Here is a 27,347-nt window from a genome sequence, read left to right as displayed (position 1 = left end):
TTAACTTCAATAATTTAAACAGAAATAGTCTGCAAACACAATTATGTCATATAATCCTCACTACAGGCAATATTAAGAATAAGTTAAAAATTATTTAAGAATTTTATCAAGACATGGCTGAAAGAAAAAGAAAAAAAGCATATAGGTTACATTTCCTAGTCCTGTTAACTCATTAAAAATCGAGAGAGAAAAATCTATTACTTATTGGTGAGCCCCTAAAAATTTTGAAAAAGTTTTTATTTTTTTCTAAAAATGCTGAAATAGTTTGTTGTTTTTGTTTATCGTTTTTATGTATTGTTATTGCTTATTTATTATTTGATTATTATTTATTTATTTATTTTATGTATTTATTTGTATTTTATTTTATTTATTTATTATTTTATGTATTGTTATTGTTTATTTATTATTTGATTATTATCGTTCTTGAGTGTAGACCCATTCTTATACAGTAGATCCCCCCGGATATAATGGCACTAGGATACGATTTTTCAGGTTACAATGTGGAATACTGGTTACAGTATTTGCCCTGCCTTACGGTGTTATTTTATAATGTTATTTGATTATATACATGTGTATTATATACTGGTTATTTATTTATTTCCCACGAAACAAAATGTGACACAAGGTCAATTTGGTTGGTTGTTTTTGTTTTACGGCATATCAACCCTTTTCAGGTTATTTAATGCCGAATCCAAAGATTTTGAAGAAAAATTTTTTAATAGAATATATTTGTTGTTTTCAAGTCAGTTTCTATTTAACCCATAGTTGGAACCCTAACAGGTACTACCACTCCGGGTCAGAATGGACCTGAGAGCAATGGCAATGGCAATTAAAGGGTAGCTCCACACTCCTCAAAGCCTGCAAGCTGAGGCCCCACCACTGGATATAGTTTAAGGTCATATCCAGGACCACAAGGTCAGTTTAATGTGGGAGATAACCAGCTCCCCTCAAAAGGGGATTCTGCAAAAATAAAATTACCTTAGTGTAGAAGGGTTTCCCCTTCCATTGACTAAAGACAATTAAAGACAGCACACTTCAGCCACCAGTCCAGTACGAGTACCAGGCAGATATCGACTGAATGTGTATACTGTACTGTATTTTGTTACTAATTTTTTATGCCGTATGTCGGGATTCTACTGTGATAGAAAAATGATCTTATAAGCGACAAGTAAAAAAGTAACTATCGTAGAGAAAAGAAAATTATTGCAAATATTAAATGTTGTCCCAAGGAAAAATTGGCAGCATCTATCCTGTCAAAAGCTTTTAATTGTAAACAATTTTAGATAAAAACAAATTGGTAGTATTGCCTAGTCAGAATCAGCAGACTAGTTTCCGTTCTCATATCAAGATCAAAAACTATGATTGAAAAATTCAAAGAGATTCAATATATTTTATAAAGCGATTCTGGTATCTGATTGGTTTGTTTTTATCACCCCCCTGACTATAAATATAATCGTCCAAATTTTTGTGATCTTACCCTAACATTGTGCCAAAAAATACCGCAACAATTATTGCTGTTTTTATTTATTACCCGTGTTTTCTGTATTTTGTTTTTCACTGATTTTGCTGCGTTTCTTTCAGCTCGCAATGGTGAATACGATCCAACGAAAGAAGAATCGGAAGATCTTGAACGGGCACTTGCAGCCGCTTACAAAGATATTCGAGACGCTAAGGAAAAACTTGATAAGTTGGCTCGTGCCGGAGATCAGTCGTCTCAACTAATGGACGTCAACGACGAAGACTGGACGAAGCATATAACTGATTCTCTGTTAAACTCGGTCCCCGCTAATCCTGCATCTGTCACTGCCACTCACTTGAACCAAGGGAATGGGTTAGCTTCCGACAATTTGAATGTTTTGGATGGCGCCGATCTAAGTGGCAGCCCTCTGACATTGCCTGGACAAGTCGTTAATGCCTCGGTCAATTCTATTAGCAGTGTTGCCTCAAATGGAGGCACCTCGGCTCTACCTTACAATTGGATAAACTTTAACCTTGGCCCTGTGTCCTCTTCTCTGCCCGAGCCATCAGCTGTTTCAAACAGCAACAACAACTTACTTATCACCAATAACAGCACCAACATCAAGCAGCCGCCATTGCTATCCTCCCAGTCTTTGCCTGCAGAATTGGCCTTATCCACCCAGCAAATTTCAGCCAGTCTCCCCCCAAATTCTTATAGTATTTACAGGGCACCAACCCCAAACAGTCGGACCTTGGGGGCAGCTAATTCCAAACAGCAACTTACCCTTGATGGAACAGTGCACCCTCTTGGGGATCAGCTGGCGGCCACTAATCGACATTCGTCTTCAGAGCTGAAAATCTCGCCTACGCTGCATCAGCCATCGACACAGGAAGCCAATCAGCATGTTGCGCCACGTGCTACCAGGGGCCTCACTGCAATCCACACCACTACTGTATCGCCGGCTGCTGCGATGCTGTCCGCCCACCCCAGCATTAACTCACAAACTATACCGCAGATGACCACCCCTAGTATCCAAATACCATCCTCACAGACTGCCACTCTCCAAACGTTACTTTCAATGCAGAATCGATCGACTAGCATCTGGCCATCGGGTTGTACGTTACCGTCAGCAACAGCAGCTACCCCTTCTGGGATTTCCATCAACTATTTTAATGGCTTGCCTTCGACTGCGAGATCGTCGTATGCCCAAAATATGGATACTGGGCCGCCACTGGGTAGTACGGCTAAGTATCAATTAAATTCACATTTGGATTCAGGGGACTACAAACAGGACTTGACGTTTACTTCGTTAGCACATTCCATGGGGACTTCCCATGGGGGAGCCCAAATAAGTGGGACTGAAAAGAATCAGGGAGCAAAACCTGCGGCCCCACGCCCATTTAAATCATCTGCGGAAAGCACATAGCGTTGAATGTGATATTTGTATATTTCAGTGCTGTGTCAAGACTATTCACCACTTTTTCATCCACCTTCAGGTGCCTATATCTATTTCAAACCTACTTATCTAACAGTTTAATCCCCCCCCTTTTCTTTCTCCCCTCCCCTCTTCATTATATCATCTTTGTTTTTTTTTTTTTACTTTCTAAATTAAATCTTGTTAAGAAATTTACACTAATTAAATTTGCATATACAAAACACTCATGTTACGTCAAATCAATACGAAAATGGTTGCAAGAATATATTTACTGAATCACTGATCAAAGCTTTAAGAATCTCTCTCCCAATTCCACTCCTGTCTCGCGATATATCCCACTCTCAATCTTACTAAAGATTATCAGAAAAAATGGAAAACTACATACATACACACACACACATATGCACTCCTATATCTAATATATACATACACATGCGCAAATAATGTGCACACCTCGTTCCCCACTCACCAACCCATGTTCAACCATCTTGCCCCCCCCCCCACACACACACAAAATCGGCCTGTGAGAAAATTAAAACAATAGAATATAGAAGTTTATGACTCACTGATTGGATGATTAGTCTTGACCCGACCCTTGGTTGCACATCCAGAAACAAGTGTGTGTGTGTGTGTGTGTGTATATATATATATATATATATATATATATATATATTCCAGGTTGAAAAATATTAAACAGATTAGAATCATTGAATTCCAACAAGGGTCGTTGATAGTGCTCAATTAAAGAGAAAATTTTATAATTTTTTATTTCCCTTATGTAAATATAGTCATATATTACTATGATGTGCAGACCATTTCGATCATTATTGATCTCATCATCAGGCAAGAAAAAAATTCTAAAATTAAAACTTTTTTTAATTTTAGAAGAGAAAAATATTTTAACGTGTAGTATGGCTTAATATTCTTTTCTTTTCCTAAAATTTAAAAAAAAAAAAATTTAATTTTCAAATTTTTTTTTTGCCTGAAAAAAAAACAAAAAAAAACGGTCTACACATCATAGCAAGATATGACCATATTTACATAAAGAAAATAAACTAAAAAAAAAATTATATGTACACACACACACACACACACACACACACACACACACACACACACACACACACATGTTCAACATTAATGCAAACATGTGTATGATGCAATCTTATTCTTGGTTGTCAGTAGTGTCTGATTACAGTTCCATCTCCACCTCAAATCAGTAGCAGATACTTGGATGCAGAAAGATCATTTAGAGTATGCATGTTCTAACAGTGCATGAAATCTGAGTGAATCCTGCTGCAAGAGGAGAAAACTCCAGACACCCAGTTTCTTCTGCCAATGTTGGAGGATGTCAAAACTCCATCGCATTGAAGAATCGACTATTGTACACATAAATGCAATACATCCACATATGAGTAAGCCGAACATGCATACATCCTCACAAACACACACACACACACACACATACTGATCAGTGTTTTTGAAATTATCATTTTTTTTTTTAATTTAAGAAATTTTATTGAAAAGAATAAGAAGGAAAAACTGATTGAAACTTAAAAAAAAAAAAAATTAAAACGATTAAAAAGAAGAAAAAAGAAAAACACGTTCCTCGCCACATCATTCATCATGTCATCTCGACTTTGTAAATAATCTCACTGTTTTTTTTTTTGTCATGTCTTTACATACTGCACATAGATATTTGTATACGTGCTTACGTATACATAACGTACACATACACACACATACACGTTTGGTTGGCGATACTGAATAAAGATTGCTGAAAGTGTTGTCGTATGAACCTCTTTCTTACGTTTGAACAGATACGGCTTCCGTTGGATATGCGCCATGTCAGAAATGGTTGACTGATCGTTTTGTCTCTCCTAGTGTTTTCGGCCGAAAGTAGTCGTTATCAAGGAATGGTCAACATAAGGAATATGTAACTTGCTGAGAAGCACAAAACATTTGTGAGTGGTTACAGTGTTAGTCAAAAGTTTTAGGAGAGATGAAAACAGTGGCCAAATCTTATGATATATCCAACAGAAACCTTGCTTGTTTGAACATAAGGAAAACTCATATAACAGCACTCGTAGTGACCTTTGTTTGTCATTTCTCAACCAAAGGTATACAAGAAGGCTTGCTTCCCAAATATACCATCTTATATATATATATATATATATATATGTTTGTTTGTTTGGGGTCTCTTGTTTAAAAAGAAAAAAAAACAAAGTTATAAAAAGAGAAAAGAAGAAAATAAAAAGAATTATAAGGAACTATGCCTATGAAAGAAAGAAGCCTATATTGCTAACATCTGCTGTTATACAAGCGACAGGAAAGCATCCGTACACAGACGCACGCACCCAAGGGTACCTTGTTATTGTGGGTTGTTTTGTGTTTATTAAATGTAAAAAAAAAAAAAAAAAAAAATTAAAAAAAAAAATCATATCATATTTGGAGGTATGAAGAAAAAGAATGAAAAAAAAAATAAGAAGAAAAAAGCGCCAACTTGAAAAGATATTCAATTTTTAGAATTTCGGATTTATTGTTCTAAACAAATCTTCACAGCTGTGGAAGGAGGGGAAGATCTTCAGGGGCGCTCATACATCCCAAAAAAAACAAAACCACACCCACTCCTAAACCACTACCTGATTGTTTTCTCTTGCCCCAACCCCCAACACCTTTTAAGTACCCGGGCCTCCTTTGACCCAGTCCTCCACCCTAAGTTCCTTCCTATTCATTTATTACACCCCCTCCCCTTTCCATGTCAAGAAAATTTTTTAAAAATTAACCAAAATGAAAAAATATATATTAAGAAAAAGAACTTAAACGATATAAGTTAGAATGACAAAAAAAGAAAGAAATTTGAGAGAAAAAAAAATATGTGTGAATACAAATGTAATAAATTTAAGAACCTATTTATGTATTTATCGTAGTGTCGACAAACAATAATGGATATAAAAACAACAAAAAGAATTGAAAAAAAATTGAATTCAATAATTTATTTGACAGATTTTTTTTTTTTTTTTTAATTTTTTAAATTTTATCTCCCATTTTTTTTTTTTTTTTTTTAAAATTTTTCCTCATTTTTTTTTTTTTTTTTTCTGGTACCTGCCTGCTATAATATCTCACCATTGAATTCTATGTGTTTTGTCTTTTTCTTTTCTCTCTCCGTCCCTTTTTCTTTGTATTTTTTTTTTTTTTAAGTTTTCTCTTTTTCATACATGAGCTGGTGGGAGGTCGCCTATTTTGTGCTTTAAAATGGTCGGAGCTGCGATGAACATATTTATTTGCCTTTATCTTTAATCTTTTAAATTTATTTTTACTTTTTAAATATTTCTTAATATCATCAATTTGGTCAAGAATGAATAGAAAAAGATTATTTTTTAATAGAATAATATATATATATATATATAGTCTTATTTATAGTATTCCGAATTTTACTGGGTTCATATAATTGAAAATTCAGTAATCGTTCATATACCAATAATTTTTGAGCCAAACAGAGATAGCTTAAACTGTAAGCTACAAAATTATCATATTTCATAATTGAGCATTCATACATTGTTTTAACAAAAACCAAGACATCAAGGAATGGATTGATATCAACAAATAGTGTATTTCATCATTACTTACAATTGTTTCAAGACTATTCGGACAAATTCAAACATTATGTCGTTTGAATATTTTCACAAGAACAGCCTTTCGTCAGACTTATTGAATAAAAAACACTTTAGCAATAAAACATTATGGAAACCATTTCCCTTATAAGGAAAAGAAAATATTTTACCTATATCTCATCCTTGCAAAGTATTTTTTAAAGATATATATATATATATATATATATATATATATATATATTGTAATGATTAAATTGATAACGATACAAAAAGTAATCTTTATAGCAAGAAATTTGTCAAGATATTAGAAGCTCTACATGGATAAGTGGAGCAATTAATATAAGAAATGAAAGACGAGAAGTCAAAGTTAAATAAAAAACTTTATTACATCATCAGATCAATAGGGAAAAAAGTGACAGAACTTCTTTAGTCCATGGCATTTCGAAGGCTAATTCTCATCAGAAAAGGAGAGAAATCCACAAAAAAAAAAAAAGCTGGCATAAGGCCATTAGCTTAGAAATTAGATAAACTATATGCATTTATAGAAGCAGGAATGGGGACAAAAGTGGTTGGTCGCGTTCAATGCTGCCAAGACTAAACTAGTTTCATTCAATAATTACAAGAAACCCTCTCTACCACCCATAGCAATGGCCAACGCCTCTTTATCTGAGAGTCCATCTTTCAAACTCCTTGGCCTAACGTTCACAGGAAACATGAGTTGGAACAATTACATTGAAGGCATTGCCAGGGCCGCTGCAAGAAAGGTGGGCTCTCTCTACCGTGCTAGAAAACTACTAACACCCGAAAGTATCCTGTACCTCTATAAGGCCACCATTCGCCCATGTATGGAGTATTGCTGCCACATCTGGGCTGGTGCATCTGCTACTAGTCTCTCGCTCCTTGACAAGGTTCAAAAGAGAGTCGCAAACCTGATAGGCCCTGAACTGGCATCTAAGCTTCAGCCTCTGTCCCATCGACGAAATGTTGCATCCCTCTGCCTTTTCTACAAGTATTTTAGTGGTGAATGCTCTGACGAACTGCAATCACTTGTGCCCCCACGACGTGAGCACCCTCGACAAACCCGACAGGCTGCTAAATCCCACCCCCACACTGTAGAGATCCCTAGATGTAAAAGATCTTTTTACTCCAATAGTTTCTTCCCCAGAACCGCTAGACTCTGGAATTCCATTCCAGGTCCCTGCTTCCCCAACAGTACTGACGTGCAGAAGTTCAAGTGTAACGTGAACCGACACCTTGCTGCCCAAATCCCTACATAGTACCCCAGTAGTGTTGCCCCTGATAGTAGCCCCCTACACCAAAGTGGCAATTTGCCTTGTTTGGGGTGAAAATGTAATAAAAAAAAAAAAAAAAAAAAAAGGGAAAAATGTTGATAATATAGATAAAAAAAAAAATAGGATGAATGAAGACATAGGATCCTGAACAGAAGTGTGCGTTCTATCCCAACCATTATCAATGGACCAGAGGTCATCTTGTCAGCGTCAGACAAGGCCAAACTATTTGCAAAGAACTTTGCTGCTAATTCTACCCTATGCGACGAAGGCCATCAACTCCCCATATTTCCTCCTATAACACAGAACAAGCTAGGTAACATACAGATATCTGTGCATGAGGTCGCCAAGCTAATCAAGAACCTAGATTCCAGTAAAGCAACTGGCCCTGACGGCATCCCAATTATAGTGTTAAAAAAGCTTCAACCAGAACTTGCTCCCATACTTACGAAACTATTTAAGCGCTGCCTTAAGGAGAAGTGTTTTCCGACTCCCTGGAAGACCTCATCAGTTTGCCCTGTATTTAAGAACTCAGGTGATAAGTCATCTCCCTCTCAGTACAGACCAATAAGTCTCCTGTGTGTTATGAGTAAGTTGCTGGAATCCATATTAAATAGAGAAATAGTCAACCACCTCAGCAGGAATAACCTTCTTAGTGACACACAATATGGTTTCCGCTCTGCAAGATCTACCGCAGATGTGCTGACGGTTATATCCCACAGGATTAGTGAATCTCTTTACAAAGGCTTCCTTTCTAGGGCAATTGCTCTTGACATATCAAAGGCCTTCGACAAGGTATGGCATAAGGGTCTACTTCACAAGATTTCCAGCTACGGTATAACTGGAAATGTTTTCTCAATCATTAAATCATTTCTCTCCGATAGGCTCATAAGAGTAGTGGTAGATAGACAAAAATCGGAGGCCTGCAATATAAATGCTGGAGTCCCTCAGAGGTCAATCCTGGGCCCAACTCTCTTCCTGATCTACATCAATGACCTCCCTAAACACATACTTAAATCATTCGTTGACATCTATGCTGATGACACGACCATCTACGGCAACACATCAAAGGCTGTAAATGACAAAGTTCTCTCTGATTCTCTCTCTGATCTCGAGCGCGTGGTTCAGTGGGGGAAGATGTGGCTGGTTACCTTTAATACATCCAAAACCAAACTCCTATCCTTACATCATCAACCCTCTGATCCCCATCTGGCATCAATTGTGATGGATGGCTCTCGTCTGGGTGAGGCCCCGTGTTTTGACAAGCTTCTGGGTTTGACCTTTACTCCTGATCTGAAATGGAACACGTACATCAAGTCTGTTGCCAAGGTCGCTGGAAAGATGGTGGGATCCTTCTACCGCTTCAGAAGATATCTCACTACTGATGCAATTCTCTATCCATATAAAAGCCAAGTACGTCCAAGGATGGAATACTGTTGCCACATCTGGGCAGGAGCTGCTAAAAACAGCCTATCCTGCTTTGACAGAGTACAAAATAGACTTTGTGGCTTTGTGGGGGGTGCCCTTTTCTCCACCCTGCAACCTCTCTCCCACAGAAGAGACGTTGCAAGCATATCCTTGTTTTATCGTTATTTCCATGGCAGGTGCTCGTCTGAACTCGAATCTCTGGTCCCCCCTCGCCAATCTTTCACGAAAAACACCCGTCTAGCTGAATCCACCGTGAAAAATTTCCCCCACTCTATATCTGTGCCTAAATCAAAACGCGGATTCCATGAACAAAGCTTCTTTCTTAGAACTGCACGCCTGTGGAACTCTGTTCCATCTGCCTGCTTCCCACCGGACTACAACTTGGATGTCTTCAAGTCCAGTGTTAACAAATTCCTAATGGACCGCCCCCTTAAGTAAACACTTCATCAAATCTCCACACTAATGTAATGTACTTGCAATAACCCTTATCCCTGAGTGGCTTCCGGGCCTTGATAAGTGGTGATCACTGTGTAAAAAAAAAAAAAAAAAAAAAAGATTAGGGAAATAGACATAGAGAAATTAAAAAGCAAAACTAATAATAAATTACTATGAACAAATACAGGAATAAAGTTTAAAACAACAACAAAAAATCATCCAAACTTGAAAGGATCAGCAAAGTAAAATCCGTGAAAAGTATCTTGTGAGTTTAAAAATAATCCAGAGTTAGAATCCGGAATGGAGGTATCCTCGAATAAAATCTTTCAGAGTAACAATTCAGCTATTAGAAGTGAGTTCTTTCTCTTTTTCCTTATTGATCTGATGTAATAAAGTTTTTATTTTTCTTGTATATTTATTATATAAGCATTTAATTTGCCTTATACAACTGCAGTTGTGTTCCAGCAAATTAATGCTTTCTCTAAGCTCAAAAACTGCAGTTGTGTAAAGCACAATTATATATTTACATAATAGTTTTATGTAATATTAAGCATTTTTTGACAAAAAATATTGCATTTAAGTTCATTTTATTCATATAATTATTTCTACAGCCAGACAACGTTGCAGCTCACAAGAGCCAAGAAAGCCAACAAAACGAAAGTCCAAGACTCTAGTTTCGCCCTCATTTGGGCTCATCAGTTAGACATTTGCAACATTGCTCGGCTGTGGAAATAATTATATATTCTCTCACATTCTGAATATATATATATACTAGTTCTGTGGAGGGTGGAAAAAAGTCCAGTAGTATTACTCGATTGTTCAAGAAAAGTGTAATAGTTATGCATTCAACAAAAGTTTAGATAACGTAATACCGATGACTTCATGAACAACGAGAGGCTGTTGAAAAAATCGATTCATCACTCTTCAGACATTTTCTTGATCTGCAAATGCAAGAAATGCTAGCAGAAGCACTATGAATTGAATTTAAGCCCAAGGTTTTTTCACCAGGTTCCGATTGTTTTACAAAACCTTTTGTGCCATGTGATGTGAACTATTGCATCATTCATATATATATATATATATATATATATATATATATAAATATTATGAAAAGGTCATTTGCAGGCATCAATCACATGGGCAGACGATAAACTTTATGGTTGTAGGTTCAAACTCTGGTTCACGATGGGTGCTAGTCTAGGCGCACTGAAGAGACGTTATACCACAAAACAGTCTGTCTGTAGATGATTACTATGCTATAATATATATGGGTGCTGTCCAGAATTTGACATCTATTAAAAAAAAAAAAAAAAAAAAATCTATATGGTGTATGTACCCGTGACAACACAAAGATATCATATTCCAAAAATTTTGTAAATTGATAAAGTAATTTTATTTTTAAATAAAATCAAATTTATTATGTATCCAAAGAGCGTCCGTCTTGTTCACATTTTGAAAATAATCTAAAAATAAAAAAGAACAAAGGGAGATAACTTAAAATAATTCAAACATGCAAGAGTTTTGTTGTAATGCCTACAAATTCTCGTTACTTGTTTCAAAATGATTTTCTTTACAAAAATAAAACTACGTGATTTTTGGAATATATTTTCTTTTCATCATGAGTACGTACAGCATTGATTTTTTTTTTTTTGTGTGTATTTTTGATATAGGAGGAATTCTGAACGAAACCTATATATATATTATATATGAATCATATATGTCATACATGCCAAGAAACTGAACCATTTACACATGACCTGCTCTCATAGATGGATGAAATCAAGTGGCAACATGATACACAAGTCTCTTCTGCACACACCACATGCTGCAGCAATGTCACGTTTGTTAGACGGGGTTATATATGCTACTCATCAGATTCAAAACTCAAAATATCTCCTTTATAGTAAGCTGGTTAAAGGAAAAATAATCTTAGCAAGATAGCAAAAACAGTTCAAGGACAGCTTTTACTTGTCACTCAAGCAGTTTGGTTTGTATTCCATCTTGTGGGGAAATCTGGCCCTAAACATGTTCCTGACATTCTGCTAGTCACAAAGGGAATCTGCATACATTGAAGAATGCGAGAGGAAAGCTGCTATTAGAAAAACAGCAGTGAACATCTCGGCTACAAAACCATTCCACGAGTGCCCTGTTGGAGATATTTCTGAACACGGATCGAACTGACAAGTCATCTATGGACCCACACAACAACTGCATGATCACGTCATCTTTGCAAGCAATGGACGAACACACATCTAATATATAAAAGACAATATGCCTGTCTGTCCGTTGCTATATTTTCAAACTCTATCTCTTCCGAAACTAAGTTGCAGAGCGGCGCTAGGGGCCTCAAATGATTGGATTTTTTATGGATCTTTAGCCGGTTAAAGTAGTTTTTTTAGGGGTCAAAATTGAAAAAAATCGTTATACGTTTTGTACATTCATCTTAGTTTATTTTTAATCAACTAATATGTGTGTCATGTTGATACAGTGGTAACGTCACCAGTTTTGAATGCTACAGTTCTGCTTTTGGTTGCAATTCTAGCTGATGGCACCCAAATATTTCTGTTTTACTTTTTAATCATGACTATAATAAATATATATGAAATCTGGACAAATTAAAATATCATATTTAAGCGGATTTTGCAACCGGGCAAAGCCCTCCCTCCCCTCCTACTAGTATATATAAATAAGGGTCTCATCTTGAATGTTATTTTCACAATGTTTTTGTCAATGTAACCTCCGACCATATTCAGATGTACCTTTGTCAAACTCTGGAATCCGCACAGAATTACGAACCCAAGCTTTTGTTTAATCTACGAGAGTAGCATGTTTTCATTCCATCTGTTACGATTGGAAGTAATACGCAGTTGTGTTTTTGAGTGTCATTCACATTGACGAGTCAATCTTCAATCCCCAGAAATGTGTAACTTGCAACTGCATTTGCAAAGTACTTTATTCACTCCGTCACAGGGTTCAGAAGATGATCGAATCAACCAAAAATGTGCGGATAACACTCACGGTGAGAACAATTGTCTAAAAAATCTGAATAATACCAATTATCCATCATTTAAAAAAATTCAGAAATGTACACACACACACACACACAAGCAGACCGACCGGCATTGCCTGGTTGTAAAAAAAAAAATGCTTAAATATCTTAATTTATACAGATTTTGTATTCATTGTCATAGAGCCAATTCTCTATTGCTTATTATAGTGTGCCTAATATGTTGTGATTTCAAAAGTAAAAAAATAACAATGACTTATGTGCCATCAATTAGAATTAAAACCAAAACATATCGCACTCTGTTGGTGTGTGTGACCTAAATCCATACATATATAAAACCTGCAAAAAAAAATGTTTAACCTATAATTTTTAATTTGTGCATGCACAAAAAACAAAAATAGGTCTAGTCAACTTATGTCAGGCTGTAGTTAATGCTTTTTTGTTGTTCAATTTTGACTGCTTAGCAACTATTTTACCGGCTGAAAACCAAATTGAGAGTGTGCTACATGTCCAAATACCCTATATATCAAATTTCAACTTTGTAGACCAAATATTCAGAGAGGAGTTTGGTAGAGACTTTTTGCACACACACCGACAAGGTTACTTATATACACTCCTCTAAAAAAATTTTTTTGTCTATATTTATATTAAACCCTCTTTTTTTCTATTTATTTAAAAAAAAAAATCATAAATGGGTCGTGGAATTGCATTCATCTGCAAAAGATGTAGCTAATTTGCATATTCTTTTAAACATGAATCTTAATTAATTCTCTATTAGTTTTTTCAGTCTTCTTAATGGGATGATCATCTTTAGTTAACTATTATGTGTAATTATTATATTCATGCAGATATTCTACATGATTTATACTTGCGTAATAGTTGCATATAAAGGTTATAGTAAACACAAACCTTTCTATATATATTTATATGAGTATATATATATTTGTTTTAAAAAAATTTGCCTACCAAACTCCTCTGTCAGTTTTTGTACAGACATGAAATTTCATATATAGGGTATTTGAATCCATGCGAAACTTCATATTAGGGTTTTAGCCAGGGAAAATCGGTGCAAAAGTTAAATTAATTTTATAGGTGAAGATAGAATGATGACATTATGAATATGTATGCATAACCTAATAGCTATTGGTTCATGTTCTAATTTTTAGCCTTGCAGCAAACATGTCTTCATAGCTCAGACATTAATGTCAAAGGAAAAAGTAAATCGTAAGCTAAACATTTTGGTTTCGATTGTTGGTGGGGGTGCACAAGGCATTTTTTAAAAACTTTTTAAATCATTACTATATCATTACTATATATTGGCTCCAATATAATAAATACAAAATCTGCATTAATCAAAATATCATATTAAAGCGTATTTTATGACCGGGCAATGCCAGATGGGCTGCTAGTATATAAATATTTGAATGTGCTGTAACTTTTCATCTTAAATTCTATGCAATTATGCAGACTTTAGAAATTCTACATGCATAAAATTCAACAAGATAGTGAAATGAAACCAATCATCGAATAAGAAACCACAAAAAATAAGTAATTAACACCCGTTTTTCAAAGGAATATGCAAATTAGTTAATCTTCATGTAGTTGTTTGCATATTCATGACTGAGTATATTAAGAAGTTTGTTTTAATTTTTTAAATAGAAAAAGACTTTTAATGTCAAAGTGGGGGGAAAAAACTCAATTTTATAGGGAACTTGTTTCTTTTTTTTTTTTTTTTTATATGGAGGTGGAAAACTTTAAATTAAAAAATATCACAGAAAAATATTTTTATCACACAAATATGTGGTTCATTCCGAAGATTAAAATTTGCCATTTATTATTTAAATCCAATTTTTTTATTATTTAAATCCAATTTCGGGCATATGATCCTACGCATATACATGGCGGAATCCAGATGTCCACTTTTAACAAACTTAAGTTGTATTTCGGCAAATAACATGTCTAATGTTATCTTCTATGTAGTCTATTGTATCTGGCTTATCAGCGAAAACCTGGGACTTTACATGTTCACAAAGAAACTAATTTAATGGGCTTAAATCACACGAACGAGGTGGCTAATTGACAGGTCCATTTTGTGAAATTATTCGTCCATCGAATGTTTTTCAATAAATTGATCATATCATTTGCAAACACTGCTCAGGTATCAGTCTCTCCATGCTGAATTGTCAAACCAGGCTGAACTCAAAATAACCAATGTTTAACAAATCTGCAGTTAAAGAAAATAGTTGTCGATTTAAAGTTTGCTGCATTAAAAAAGAAAATAAATAAATAAAAAATCACTATACAAACGTTTTAGTTGTATATTTAGATATTTTATTGCTATAGGCTTGTCAAGGCTTAGCTTCTTCGTGCTAAACTGTTGTAATAGTGTTCAATAACAAGTAGAGCTATATATATATATATATATATATATATATATATATATATATATATATAGAAAAGTGAGTGTTTTTGTGTACATTTCCCTATGCAATAACTGTCAATTTTAAGTCTACAGACTCGAATTTTGATATACAGGGTACTGAGATTTGGGAAAATCTTTGATCGGTTTTCAGCTAGAAATTTGGCTGTTAAGGGGGTCAAAGTTCGACAATTTGACCTTTGAGAACTCTATCAAACTCCTCCAACAATTTTGAGTCTAAACACTTGAAATTTTAGATATAGGTTCCTTGGACATGGATCTAACTTACCTTGATTTGAGCCCAAAACAATAAATTAAGGAGTCATAATAGGGGTCAAAGTTTAAAAAATTGACCGTTTTTTTTTTTTTTTTTTTTTTTTTTTGCTCAACATACACTAGCATTTCAGCCTGGGTGTATATATATTATATATAGCATAAATTTTTAAATATATAATAGACTAAACTTGGATTTTAAAGGATACTAATATTTTTCATGAATAAATGCTATAGTAAGTAAATGTGTACATAGCTGGAGCCTAAAAAGATTTAGAAAGAGAAATAATATTAAAAATATATTTAGATGATTTGCACGAATATGCTCACCTTGGAAATTATTCTTATAGTGCAACGGATAAAAGTGTTAAGTGACAGTCTTTTAGAAGTTGAAGGTTCAATTCTCACTGCAGGCAATACTAATACTTAAATTCTTAAAATTGAGTTCAGTTTAAAAATAAGTGTAGATTCTTGAATTTGACAAGATGCAACTGGAGAAGGCGAGAGTTTATACAGATTGAAATGTGAGAATAAATTCCAGCATGAGAATGTTTATTCAAATAACCTCATCTCCCAAATTCAGGAAACATGAAAATAGACGGCAAATCAAAATATGTGATGAATCAAAAGAACAAACAATTCAACGTCGGCAGCAAACAGTGTCAAATAAAAAATTCACTTTTTTTTTTTTTTTTTTTTTTTTTTTACAAAAAAAAAAGTATAATGTTATTGTGTATTTATTTATTTATTAGCAGACTGTTTTCCTCCTTTTCATAGTTGCTGTTTTTTTTTTTCACCATATTTTGGCCAATTCATCCTCTGGCCTTCATCAGGTGGTTTACTGACGGGATAGGAATGCCGAGTCCTGTAATTGTATTCCCAGTAATTACTGCCTTCCATAATTGTTGTCATCTCACCACATTTTGGCCAACTAATCCTCTGGCCTGCTTTGGGTAGGATTGAAACTGCTATCATTAGACAATACTCACCTGGAATTTTAGAGATTCAATGCCTCTATTCACGGGCCTCAAAGAGCGACCAAGGTTTGATTTTTTGGGTCTTAAGTGTTTCATTATCTGGTCTTCAAGATAAGTTGGCTGAAACGTGGTGAAACAACCATGAAGCTGAGCATAACAGTCCACAAATAAATATTTCGCATCTTGGACGATTCAAATAAAAAAAATGTTTCACTGTTTTGAATTTGTTTTTAGTATTATAAAAAAAAAATATACTATTAGGTTGATGCAAAAATAATGTTTTATATATATATATATATATATATATATATATATATATAGATATATAATAGTTGAACATAAAAAACATGTTTGCACCCACCTAATACTTCACGAAAAAAAATTTTTCTTTTAAAAATTAAAATACTTTTTTTTTTTCTTTTTAATAATATATATCTGGCCGTTTACTGTGGACTTTTCCAGCCGTCTGTTCTTCTGATTCATTAAATATATTGCCGAACTATAAAATGATTATAATAGCTTTTAGGGGAGATTTCACACAATAACGATCTAACGTGCACACATTCAGTCCTTTTGTGGATGACACCTTCAACTGAGTTTCCAGTCTTGTTATCATGGAAATTAAATTTATTTCGTACAATCATGATTAGAATTGGAAGTTTTTACAGGTGGAGAAACAGATGTACACACATCTCAATTGAGGGTTAACGAGTAAAAAAGCTGACTGAGAAAAGATTTGGGGTGACTTGGTCCAAGATGATCCTAAACAATGGCACGTTGAAACCAACATAAATGATGAAATGACATTTTTCCAGGATATTCTTTGCCACCATTGTCGAAGTGCAATTAACATTTGATATTGAAGAGGCATGTTTTAAAAAAAAAAAGTACACCTCAGTTATTTTACGTCTTTTAAATCATTCTTTGTTGTTATGTAGTCCTTAATGTTTTTTGTTTTTATGGGATTTAGTTTTTTTTTTTTTATCTTATCAAGACTACTCAAGAATAAAGGTTATTTGAGGCAGATAATCTGTTTAATGATGAATAATATCATGAGAGGATTTAAAAGTAACAGAACAAACAATTTTGTTATGAAAATGATTTATTTCGAGTGTGGACATTAATTTGAAGTTGTAGTTTGCAGAGAAGTGGTCTCACGGTAATGTGTTCCACTTATTGGAAATAAATTGTTCATAAAAAATTCTGTTTGATGGTAGGAATCGAAAAGTAGAAAGTTTTTTTTTTTTTTTTTTTTTAACCCCCAAACAACAAGGCAACCACTTGGACTGTAAGGGGCTAGTATTTTGGATTATGTCTAATAGGGGTTGTGGGGAGTTGAGCAACAGCAAAATATCTTCACATAACATTTATAATTTCTGTGGGTTAGTACAGTCAGGGAAGCGGGGAAACAAGGAGGGAATTCCAAAGTGCAGCCGTCAGATGGAAAAAGCTATTTGAAGAGAAGGCTTTCCAACACCTAGAAACCTCAGATAGTGAAGAGGTGGGATTTTGCTGCTTGTCAGATTATACAGGAGTATGTTTGATGAACTCATAGCACTAGTGCACACTCAACAAAGTATTAAAGTACTTGTAAAACAGTCATAGGGGTGCAACATTGCGGCTATTGTAGACTATTTTTGGACCCTGCTTAAGAACGAAAGACTAGTGGTAGATGTACGTTTAGATGTATGGGCGAATTGTTGCTTTGTAAAGATATAGGATGCTCTCTGATGTGAGTAATTTTCTAGCATGGTAGAGGGAGCCTACCTTTGCAGTAGCCTTGGCAATGTTCTCAATGTATTTGTTCTAATTCATGTTTCCTGTGAATGTTAAATCCAGGAGTTTGAAGGATGGGCTCTCGGGTGGAGTGTTATTGGTCATGGCAATTGATAGTTTTGCTGTTGAATGTCTTACAAAAGGGAAAACCGAGGTTGAAACTTGGTTGACTACTTTTTATTGAAGTAATGATCCTTAGCTCTTAATAAAATCTTCAAGAGGAAAAAGATTTCAAATACCAAAGAACAGCATGCATTGTACCAATCCTGCAAAGGTTAGGGACTTTTATCCTCGGCCCCCAAAATCAACAGAGATTAGACCATTCCTATAATGATCCGCTCCCTGTTGAGTTTAATTCTGTGCAGTTCTAGGAGGTCTACACTCTCCCAGACCTTGCTTTCTATCTTCGAGAAGGGATTGGTTTATTGGCAATCGTCTGAGGTGCCTTTCCTGAAGAATGCCAATGGGGCTGCTCGGGCACTTTTTGCAGGTCAGAGAGCCTCCGAGGGGAATGCACTGACTTCTCAATCCTACTTTCCGACCCTGGTGTGATAGTTCTTATAAAGTGAGAGAACTAAACAGCGTACGAATCCTACAATATATATATATATATATATATATATATATATATATATATATATATATATATATTACACACACAAAAGTATTTGCTACATTACATTTTTCTTCATAATTAGGGTTACAGATTTTACCTCAAATTTGTTCAGTATATTCCTATTTATATTCTAACTTATATTTTGGGTAGTAATTACAAAATCAAAGTTTAGAAAGTTTATATTTAAGAAAAAATATAAATTAACAAATGCAAAAGTATTGGATACACTTAAAAAAAATCCCATTTCTAAAATAATTTTAGATGACTTTTGCTTTGCCTGTTGCAATAATGCAAACGACTTATTACTGACCAATCAGAGAGCTTTATATCAAAATAATTTTTATGAAATTCTTCTGGTTTGTGCTCACCTGTTTCAACGTCAGCAAGTTCATTTACAAAAATGCCTAAAACTAAAGAGTTGTCATTAGATATTTGTCAAAAAATCATTGATAAGCACAAAGAAGGAAAAGGGTATCGAATTATACCAGGGGGGATTTAATCTACCACTTAGTACAGTTGGAAACGTTATTAGAAAGTTTAAAAACCCTGGTGAAGCTGTTGGAAATCTTCCAAGATGGGGTCAGCCAAGGAAATTAAACGAAAAAAATTAAGGTGGGTAAGCAGAAAGGTACAAAGGAAGTCTTGTTACTCGCGATGAAATTCAAATCAACCTCAGAGAAGCTGGGATTGATGTGAGCAAGGATACAGTCAGTAGAGCTGTAAATCCTACAGATTTTGTTTCAAGATCTCCAAGAACAGTTCCATTGTTGAAGTGTCACCATGTTTGAATCATGTTTGAATTATGTTGAAACATATGGGGAGAAACCACAAGAATATTGGAACAAAGTACTCTGATCAGACGAAACGAAAATCGAAATCTTAGGAAGAAACACAGCAACACAGGTATGGAGGAAAAATGGCATCGCCTACAACAAAAAGAATACTATTCTTACGTTGAAGTTTGGCGGTGGGTCGGTTATTGTATAGGGGTGTTTTTCTTCCAACAGCACTGGTAAATTAGAAGTCATCAATCGTGGAATGAATGGGCGTATGTACAGAGATATTCCCGAGAAAAACCTCTGAAATCTGCTGCTTTGTTGGGATATAATAGAAATTTCGTATTTTATGACAACAATGATCCCAAACATACTGCCAAACTCATCAAAGAATGGCTTAAAAATAGCGAAATTGATGTTCTTAAATTGGTCTAGTGAGTCTCCAGACCTCAACCCAACTGAAAATTTGTGGAAAATACTGAAGATCAATGTTCACAATCCAGGAATTATTCAACAACTTGAAGAGTTCTACAAAGAAGAATGGTGCAAAATATCTGCAAATATTTGCAAAAAAAACAAAAAAAAAAACGTGTGCAACTACAGAAAGTGACTGGAAGCTGTTGAATGCAACAAAGGCTATGCAACTAAATATTAAATCAATATATCCAATATTTTTGCGTGGCACTGTGTGTATGTATATATATATATATATATATATATATATATATATATATATATACACACAATTATATAAAAGGAATTTTGTGTGTGAGTTCGTTCTTTATGTGCCGATTTTTATGAAGTTTCACATGAAGGTACTTTATGTACCTGGCTGTGTTCTTAGATAGATTTTGTATCGGAATGTCTTTGATAAGTACTAATAATCAAAATAATCTGATGAAAAAAGGAACAGCCTACCATCACAAGTGCATTTGAGAAGTTTTATTACCATACAAACCGGAAGCCTTGGCATATAAAATCAACAGTAGGTTCTTTGATATGACAGGGGTGCATTCGAAATAAATGTTTGTTTGAAGCATGATACTTGGCTTTTAAATTTTTAACTTTCATTCAAGCCATTATATAAAATATTATTTATATATTCTATATATACAAAAATAAAAATGTCTGTGTACATTTCCCTACCAACTAACACTGTCAATTTTCAGTCTACAGACTCGAGATTTGACATAAGGAGTATTAAGATTTGAGAAAATCTTTTTAATTGGTTTTTGGACAGAAATTTGGCTGTCGATTTGACCTTTGAAAACTCTACCAAACTCCTCCGCCAATTTTGGGTCTAAACACTTGAAATTTTAAATGTAGGTTACTTGGACAAACTTTTTAATTTGATTTGAGCCCAAAAAAAATAGATGCTAAGGGGTCAAAGTTAATAAAAATTTGACCTCTGCAGTCTCTACCAAATTACTCAGCCACTTTCTGGGCTAAACATTTGAAATTTTACATAAGGATAGGGCAAGCTTTTTAATCGGTTTGGGTTGAAAATTTGAGCTGTCAAAGTTCAAAATATTTTACCTTTGCGGTGTCTAGCAAACTACTCAGCCAATTTTGGGTCTAAACATTTGAAATTTATACATAATGGGTATTCAGACATGCCGCAAGCATTTTAATCAATTTTGGGGCGAAAATTTAGCTCCCAAAAGGTCAAAGTTGAAAGAGTTGACCTTTGCAGATTCTACCAAATTCCTCTGCCAATTCGGGGTCTAAACACTTGAAATTTTAGATGTAGGTAACTTGGACATGGGTAAAACTTTGTATTTTGATTTGAGACCAAAATAATAAATGTTAAGGGGTCAAAGTTTAAAAAAATTGACCTCTGTGGTCTCTACAAAATTACTCGACAAATTTTGGTCTAAACATTTGAAATCGTACATAAAGTGTATTCACAGGTAGGGCAAGTTATGGACAGTACATAGGGCCCAAGCAAAGGCGGGCTGAACTGCTAGTAGTTTTATAAAATCAACAGTAGGTTCTCTACAGTGCAATGTATAATAGACTACAATGTATTGTGGACTAAGTTACTGCAGGGAGGCATGTGAGGGTTCTTCAGCAGGCAATCTATCGATTTGATTTAAAAATGGCAGATTTTGATGAGAATAAAAATATGGGAGTGTGAAACATTTGTTGATCATCATTTAATCCTGGGCAACGTCGAGTCTCTCTGCTAGTACATGCACATGACTATAATCACATTGACACACGTTTTTTTCTTTAATACTAACGAATCAGTACTTATCAAGTTCAAAAGCCACTCGAGGATAAGGATTAGTAAGAAATCCAGTTGGATGATGAGACAGTATTGTGAAACGATTGAGAACTATGATTAATTCACAGGACCATTCGACAGGTATTTGTTGCCATTAGACTTGAAAACCATCATTTTATAAACTGTAGGGAAATATGCCATAGGTGAGAAATTCTTGCAAAGAAACTAATAGTTTCTGTAAGATCATCAAAGTTAAGCAACGTTCAGCTGGTCAATATTTAGATTTGTTTTTGTTTTTTTTTTGGTTTTATTTTTACAAAGAGGTAACCACTTATCAAGACACGGGGGCCACTCAAGGATAGGAGTTAATGAGTGTACGGTAATCAATAGGACAATGTTGTAGTAATCATTAGTAGTGAAAATTTGGTAAATCTGATTACTTAAGGGGATGGCTCATCAAGAACTTGTTTACATTGGACTTGAAGACGACCATATTGTAGTCAGCTGGAAAGCAGGCAAACATAAAGAGAGTTCCACAGGTGTGCAATTCTAAGAAAGAAGCTTTGTTGATGGAATCCACGTTTAGATTTAGGTACAGATAAAATGTGGAGGAAATTATTGATGGTGGTTTTCGTTTTTTTGTGATAGTTTGACAAAGGGGGGACCATAGATTGACAAGCACTTGCTATGGAAATAACAATGGAGCAAAGACAGGCTCACAATGTTTCTTCTAAAGGAAAGAGGTTGCAGGGAAGAGAAAAGAGCATCGCCCACTAGGCTACAAAGTCTACTTTGAACTCTGTCAAGGTAAAATAAGGCATTTCTAGCAGTTCCTGCCCAGATGTGACAACAGTACTCCATCCTAGGACGTACTTGGCTTTTATACAGGTAGAAAATTGCATCGGCAGTGAAATATCTACTGGAGCGGTAGAAGAATCACACCATTTTTCTAGCAACCTTTGCAATGGATCTGACATGTGATCAGGAGTAACGTCAGACCAAGAAGTTTGTCAAAATATGGAGCCTCCCCAAGACGAGAGCCATTCATTTCAATTGATGCCAGATGAGGATCAGAGCATTGATGATGAAAAGATAGAAGTTTGGTTTTAACCAGCCATCTCTTTCCACATTATGCCATGTGTTCAAAATCAGAGGAGATGGAATCAGACATCTTGGCCATTTACGGCTTTTGAAGTGTTGCCATAGATGGTAATGTCGTCAGCATAAATGTCTACGAATGATCTTAGGATGTGATTTGGGAGATCATTGATGTAGATCAGAAAGAAAGTTGAAATAAAATATAAAAAAATAACATTATTGAAAAAGTATACAATAAAAATTAACAAAATTATACAGATAATAAATCACAATCTTTTTACACTTTTGATAACAAAATTAAAAAAAATAAATTTGAAATTTTATAAGAAATATATGTTTATGAAATTGTAAAAATAAATTGTTTTTTTTTTTAATTTTAAATATAAGTTTCTTCTTTGAATTTATAGAATAAATATATGTTTATGAAAGTATAAAAAATAAAATTATAAAAATCAAAACAAATGAAATTATTGAAACCAAAATTTCAAACATAAAAAAAAAATATATCCAATACATGATATTTCCAAAAGAGTTGGCTTTGATTCTCCACCGGAATTCTTGCAGATGACTATTGTAAAAAAATGTTATTTTTATCTGTATAATTTTGTTATTTTTTATTGTATACTTTTTAATAATGTCTTCTTCTATTTCATTTCAATAAATTGCTTCCCAATAGAAATACTGAAGAACAATAAAAGTGAAGGAACTGATTTGCCTTTTCACCACTTCTGGTAGAACTATGCTGAAAGTTAGAAAGTGCGTTAGCTGACTATAACTAGAAATTAATACTTTTGTACATCCACAAAAAAAAAAAGAAAAAACAAAAAATTTTTTTTTTAAAATGAGTAAAAATAGAAAAATTACATAAAAATGATTTATTAAATATTCCAGACCTAAAAACGAAGCAGTTGTAAAATGTCCATAAGATTTCCAGATTTTGCTACGGATGGATCGTTTCTGCTTCCATCTGTTTTTGTAGAAGTTCGCGTTCCCTTTGTAGCTGTTCTTGCATTATGCTTTCTTCCCTTTGTTTTTGCCGCATTTCTTTTTGCATTGGTCGGACTTCTGAAATAGAACAAACAAAAAGTCAGTTACAATCTTTATATTTACAGACCATAACTGAAACAATAATATTTAGAAAGCCATTCTTAATATAGATGGGGGGGAGTGGACTTTGTTAGTTATGTTAAGTAAATTTATGGCACTTTAAGGGGAACTTGGATCTTGCGTAAACGTTTTTTTCAAATTACCGCTCCCTGAAAACGCATACGCAAAAGGTTTTCATTGGTTCATTTATCCATTGAATTTCTATTACTTTTGTCTACTTATTTTAATCGAATATGTCTGCTTTTTAGTTTTTTGAAACTATATTAAACTAGTGTGTGTCCGTGCATCCGTTATTCTGGACGATTGCCAGATAATCGTCCATTAGTTTTTCCTGAAATTTTGCCACAAATTGTATTTCATTAAATAGATGTGTATGGACAAAAATCTTTTTGCGAAAATTCTCGTTGTGTCCTCAGGGGCTCAAAAGAGGTCAAAAATGCCCCCAAATGGATAAAAATGACACATTTTGCCCATAACTTTTGATCCATCCATTAGATTTTTTTCTGAAACTTGGCCAAAATGTGGAGCCCATTGTTCTTTACATAAATCCAGTATGGGTGACCCTGGCAGAATTCTGGTTTGCGTCTCTGGAAACTTTTAGTGCTAAACGCGCCCCTTTTTGTGGCTCTTTTTTTTTTTTTTACATAGGCGTCACCACTTATCAAGGCCGATAGGCCACTCAAGGATAAGGGTTAAAGAGTGTAGAGTAGTCAAAAGGACAATATAGTAATCGATAGTAATGGAAGTTCGGTAAATTTGTTAACTTAAGTGGAACGGCTCATCAGAAACTTGTTCACGTTGGACTTGAAGACAACCATATTATAGACAGCTGGAAAGCAGGAAAACGGAAGACAATTCCACAGGCGTGCAGTTCTAAGAAAGAAGCTTTGATCATGGAATCTATGTTTAGGTTTAGGCACAGATAAAGAGTGGGGAAAATTATTGATAATGTTTTCAGCTAGTCTAGTGTTTCTTGTGAAAGTTTGGTGAAGGGGGACCATAGATTGAAGCTCAGTCGAACACTTTCCATGAAAATAACGATAAAGCTGAGACAAACTCGCAACATCTCTTCTGTGAGATAGAGGTTGCAGCGAGGAGAAAAGGACATCTCCCACCAGGCCACGAAGTCTATTTTGAACCCTATCAAGGCAGGACAAGTCTTTTCTAGCAGCTCCTGCCCATATGTGGCAACAATATTCCATCCTTGGACGTATCTGGCTCTTATATAGATAGAGAATTGCATCAGCAGTGAGATATCTACTCGATCGATAGAAGGATCCGACCATTTTTCCAGTGGCCTTGAAACAGATTTGATGTACGTATTTCATTTAAGATCAGGAGTAAAGGTCAATCCCAGAAGCCTGTCAAAACTTGAGGCCTCCCCAAGACTTTTTTCATATTTCTCAATAAAAGCTTGATATGTCTGACTATATAGTGGTTTTTCAGGGTGGTTGACTCAAATATACATGTGAAACTGCACCGTTATCCATTTACACTGGGATTTGGCATCCTAGGGCTCAAAAGAGGTCAAAAATGGCCCAAAATGACACTTTTTGCCCTATAGCGTTTGCTCCATCCATTAGATTTTCCTGAAACTTGGCTAAAATGTGGAGGCCATTGTTCTTAATATAAATTCAGTATGGGTGACCCTAGCAAAATTCTGGTTCGTTTCCCTCTGGGACTTTTAGGGCTAAAAAAAAACAAAAAAAAACAAAAAAAAACATTTTTGGAGCTCTTTTTTCATATTATTCAAAAACTTGATATATATGTCTATATAGTGATTTTCTATGGTGCTAAATTCAAATGTACATGGCTTAAGGCATGAAACTGCACCGTTTGTCCATTTTCACTAGGATTTGGCATTCCCAGGAGCTCTGAAAAGGGGTCACAAATGCCCCAAAATTGCAAAAAATGACACTTTTTACCCCATAACTTTTGCCCCATCCATTAGATTTTTCTGAAACTTGTTGAAAATGTGAAAGCAATGTTGGCCCTTTACCCTTCTCACATTCATCATTTCTTTATTTTTTGTGGCGTCATCTCACATGCAGCACCAGAGGAGGACCACACCCACACACACAACTTGTTTACTATGGAATTAATGTTTTGGTATTTTCTTTACAATTTAGTAAATGGAATTAATGTTTTGGTATTCTATTTACAATTTAGTACTCTTTCAGTTTTGTAACTATGAGCTTAGCTAATGTAATATTTTAATTTTTCCTTAGTTTTATAATTTATTTTATTGCATTATTTTATATTAATGTCAACAAGATACAAGTGATCCAAACTGTTCAACAGGGAATGTAGATATACCAGCAGAATAACTATACAGGACTCTACATTGCAAGTAAAATAATTGCATTTGCGAGTGATTTTTCAAAAGTGGCGACTAGAAATAATGAAACGCTTATCTTTTGGCGATTGCATTTCTTTCACTAACAATTTTCCAAAACTCACCACTGAATGAAAAATATCTTTTCAACTTTGTTTTTTTTTTTTTAATAAAACGGACGAAGTAAAATTATTTAAAAAATAAGTTTAATAGAACACTTTTTTTTTTTTTTTTTTTAACGAAGGCTGTTTAAAAAAACATCTGAAGAAATTGGAATGTTTATACCTTCAAGTATCAACATAAAATTTGTTGTATATTTAGAATTACACTTATTAAAAATTACAAAAACAAACAAAAAAAAACAAACTTTATTATGTACATAATCGTTACAGAACGAAGATGTCATATTCCAAAAATCACGTGGGTTTGGCTAGTAACTTCCTATTTGACTAATAAACAAAAATATTTAGTTGTAAAAGGTCAACTAAAGATAAATTTGTCCGTAGAGCCCTGTAATATTTTACAAAATAATAAATAACACTGTAAACATTTTTGCATTGGGGTATATAAATACCCCATGGGACTAACCATGCTTGGAACACCCAGGTGACTAACGCAAGGTTAGGATACAGGGAATGAATGTCTATATTTACTTTTATACTTTATACGGATTTATTTACATTTGACCCTTTTTTTTTAACAATAACATAAGTAATACCAACTATTTTTTCACTATTGGGATAAAGAGCATCTTTTCTTTTAAATTCTGGATAAGATATCATGAGTTAGTACGAATTAAAGTTATCTGTCACTGCAACAATACAAAATGTATTTAATGTAATTTATTGTATGTTTTCTAGAATATAAATTTCACCTGTCTGTTTAAATGTATGTATGTTTATGTCTGCCTAAAACTTTCGACAGAGGTGATGGGTTTTCATGAGATTGGTATCGTTTTGAAGCTCGACCCTTCAGACAACAAATATAAAAAAATCAGCTATAAACAATTCTTTCACCTTCAACTGGGCACTTTTCTACAAGGAGGGGGTCGCTTTTTTTGCCGATATTTGACTGTT

At 34.3% G+C, this 27,347-nt stretch overlaps 1 protein-coding gene and 1 long non-coding RNA gene across 10 annotated transcripts in view; one reads left to right on the top strand and one right to left on the bottom strand.

The window, feature by feature from the left end:
- Nucleotides 1-3,113, top strand: part of LOC145258165 (uncharacterized) — a 122,176-nt gene extending 119,063 nt beyond the window's left edge. For all 6 annotated transcript variants that reach the window (XM_080115976.1, XM_080115970.1, XM_080115972.1 and 3 more), the window contains one exon: nucleotides 1,582-3,113. In XM_080115976.1, coding sequence (XP_079972102.1) covers nucleotides 1,582-2,885 — 1,304 coding nt within the window. In that variant the 3' untranslated portion in view covers nucleotides 2,886-3,113. The remainder of the gene's footprint in view (nucleotides 1-1,581) is intronic.
- An 11,336-nt stretch (nucleotides 3,114-14,449) lies between these two features.
- The window catches only part of LOC145258163 (uncharacterized), a 38,705-nt gene continuing 25,807 nt past the window's right edge, over nucleotides 14,450-27,347 (bottom strand). For 2 of the 4 annotated variants that reach the window (XR_013864061.1, XR_013864059.1), the window contains exons 3-4: nucleotides 23,723-23,894; nucleotides 14,450-19,654 (exon numbers count right to left, since the gene is read on the bottom strand). This is a non-coding gene — a long non-coding RNA (uncharacterized LOC145258163). Of the gene's footprint in view, nucleotides 19,655-23,689; nucleotides 23,895-27,347 lie in introns of those variants that run through there. The other 2 variants (XR_013864060.1, XR_013864058.1) reach the window with 1 other exon arrangement.

This window comes from Euprymna scolopes, chromosome 33, assembly GCF_053919585.1.
Source record: "Euprymna scolopes isolate OS-2025 chromosome 33, ASM5391958v1, whole genome shotgun sequence".
Lineage (NCBI taxonomy): Eukaryota > Metazoa > Mollusca > Cephalopoda > Sepiida > Sepiolidae > Euprymna > Euprymna scolopes.
Note: the sequence above shows the minus strand (reverse complement) of the source record. Positions and strands in the feature narration are given on the sequence as shown.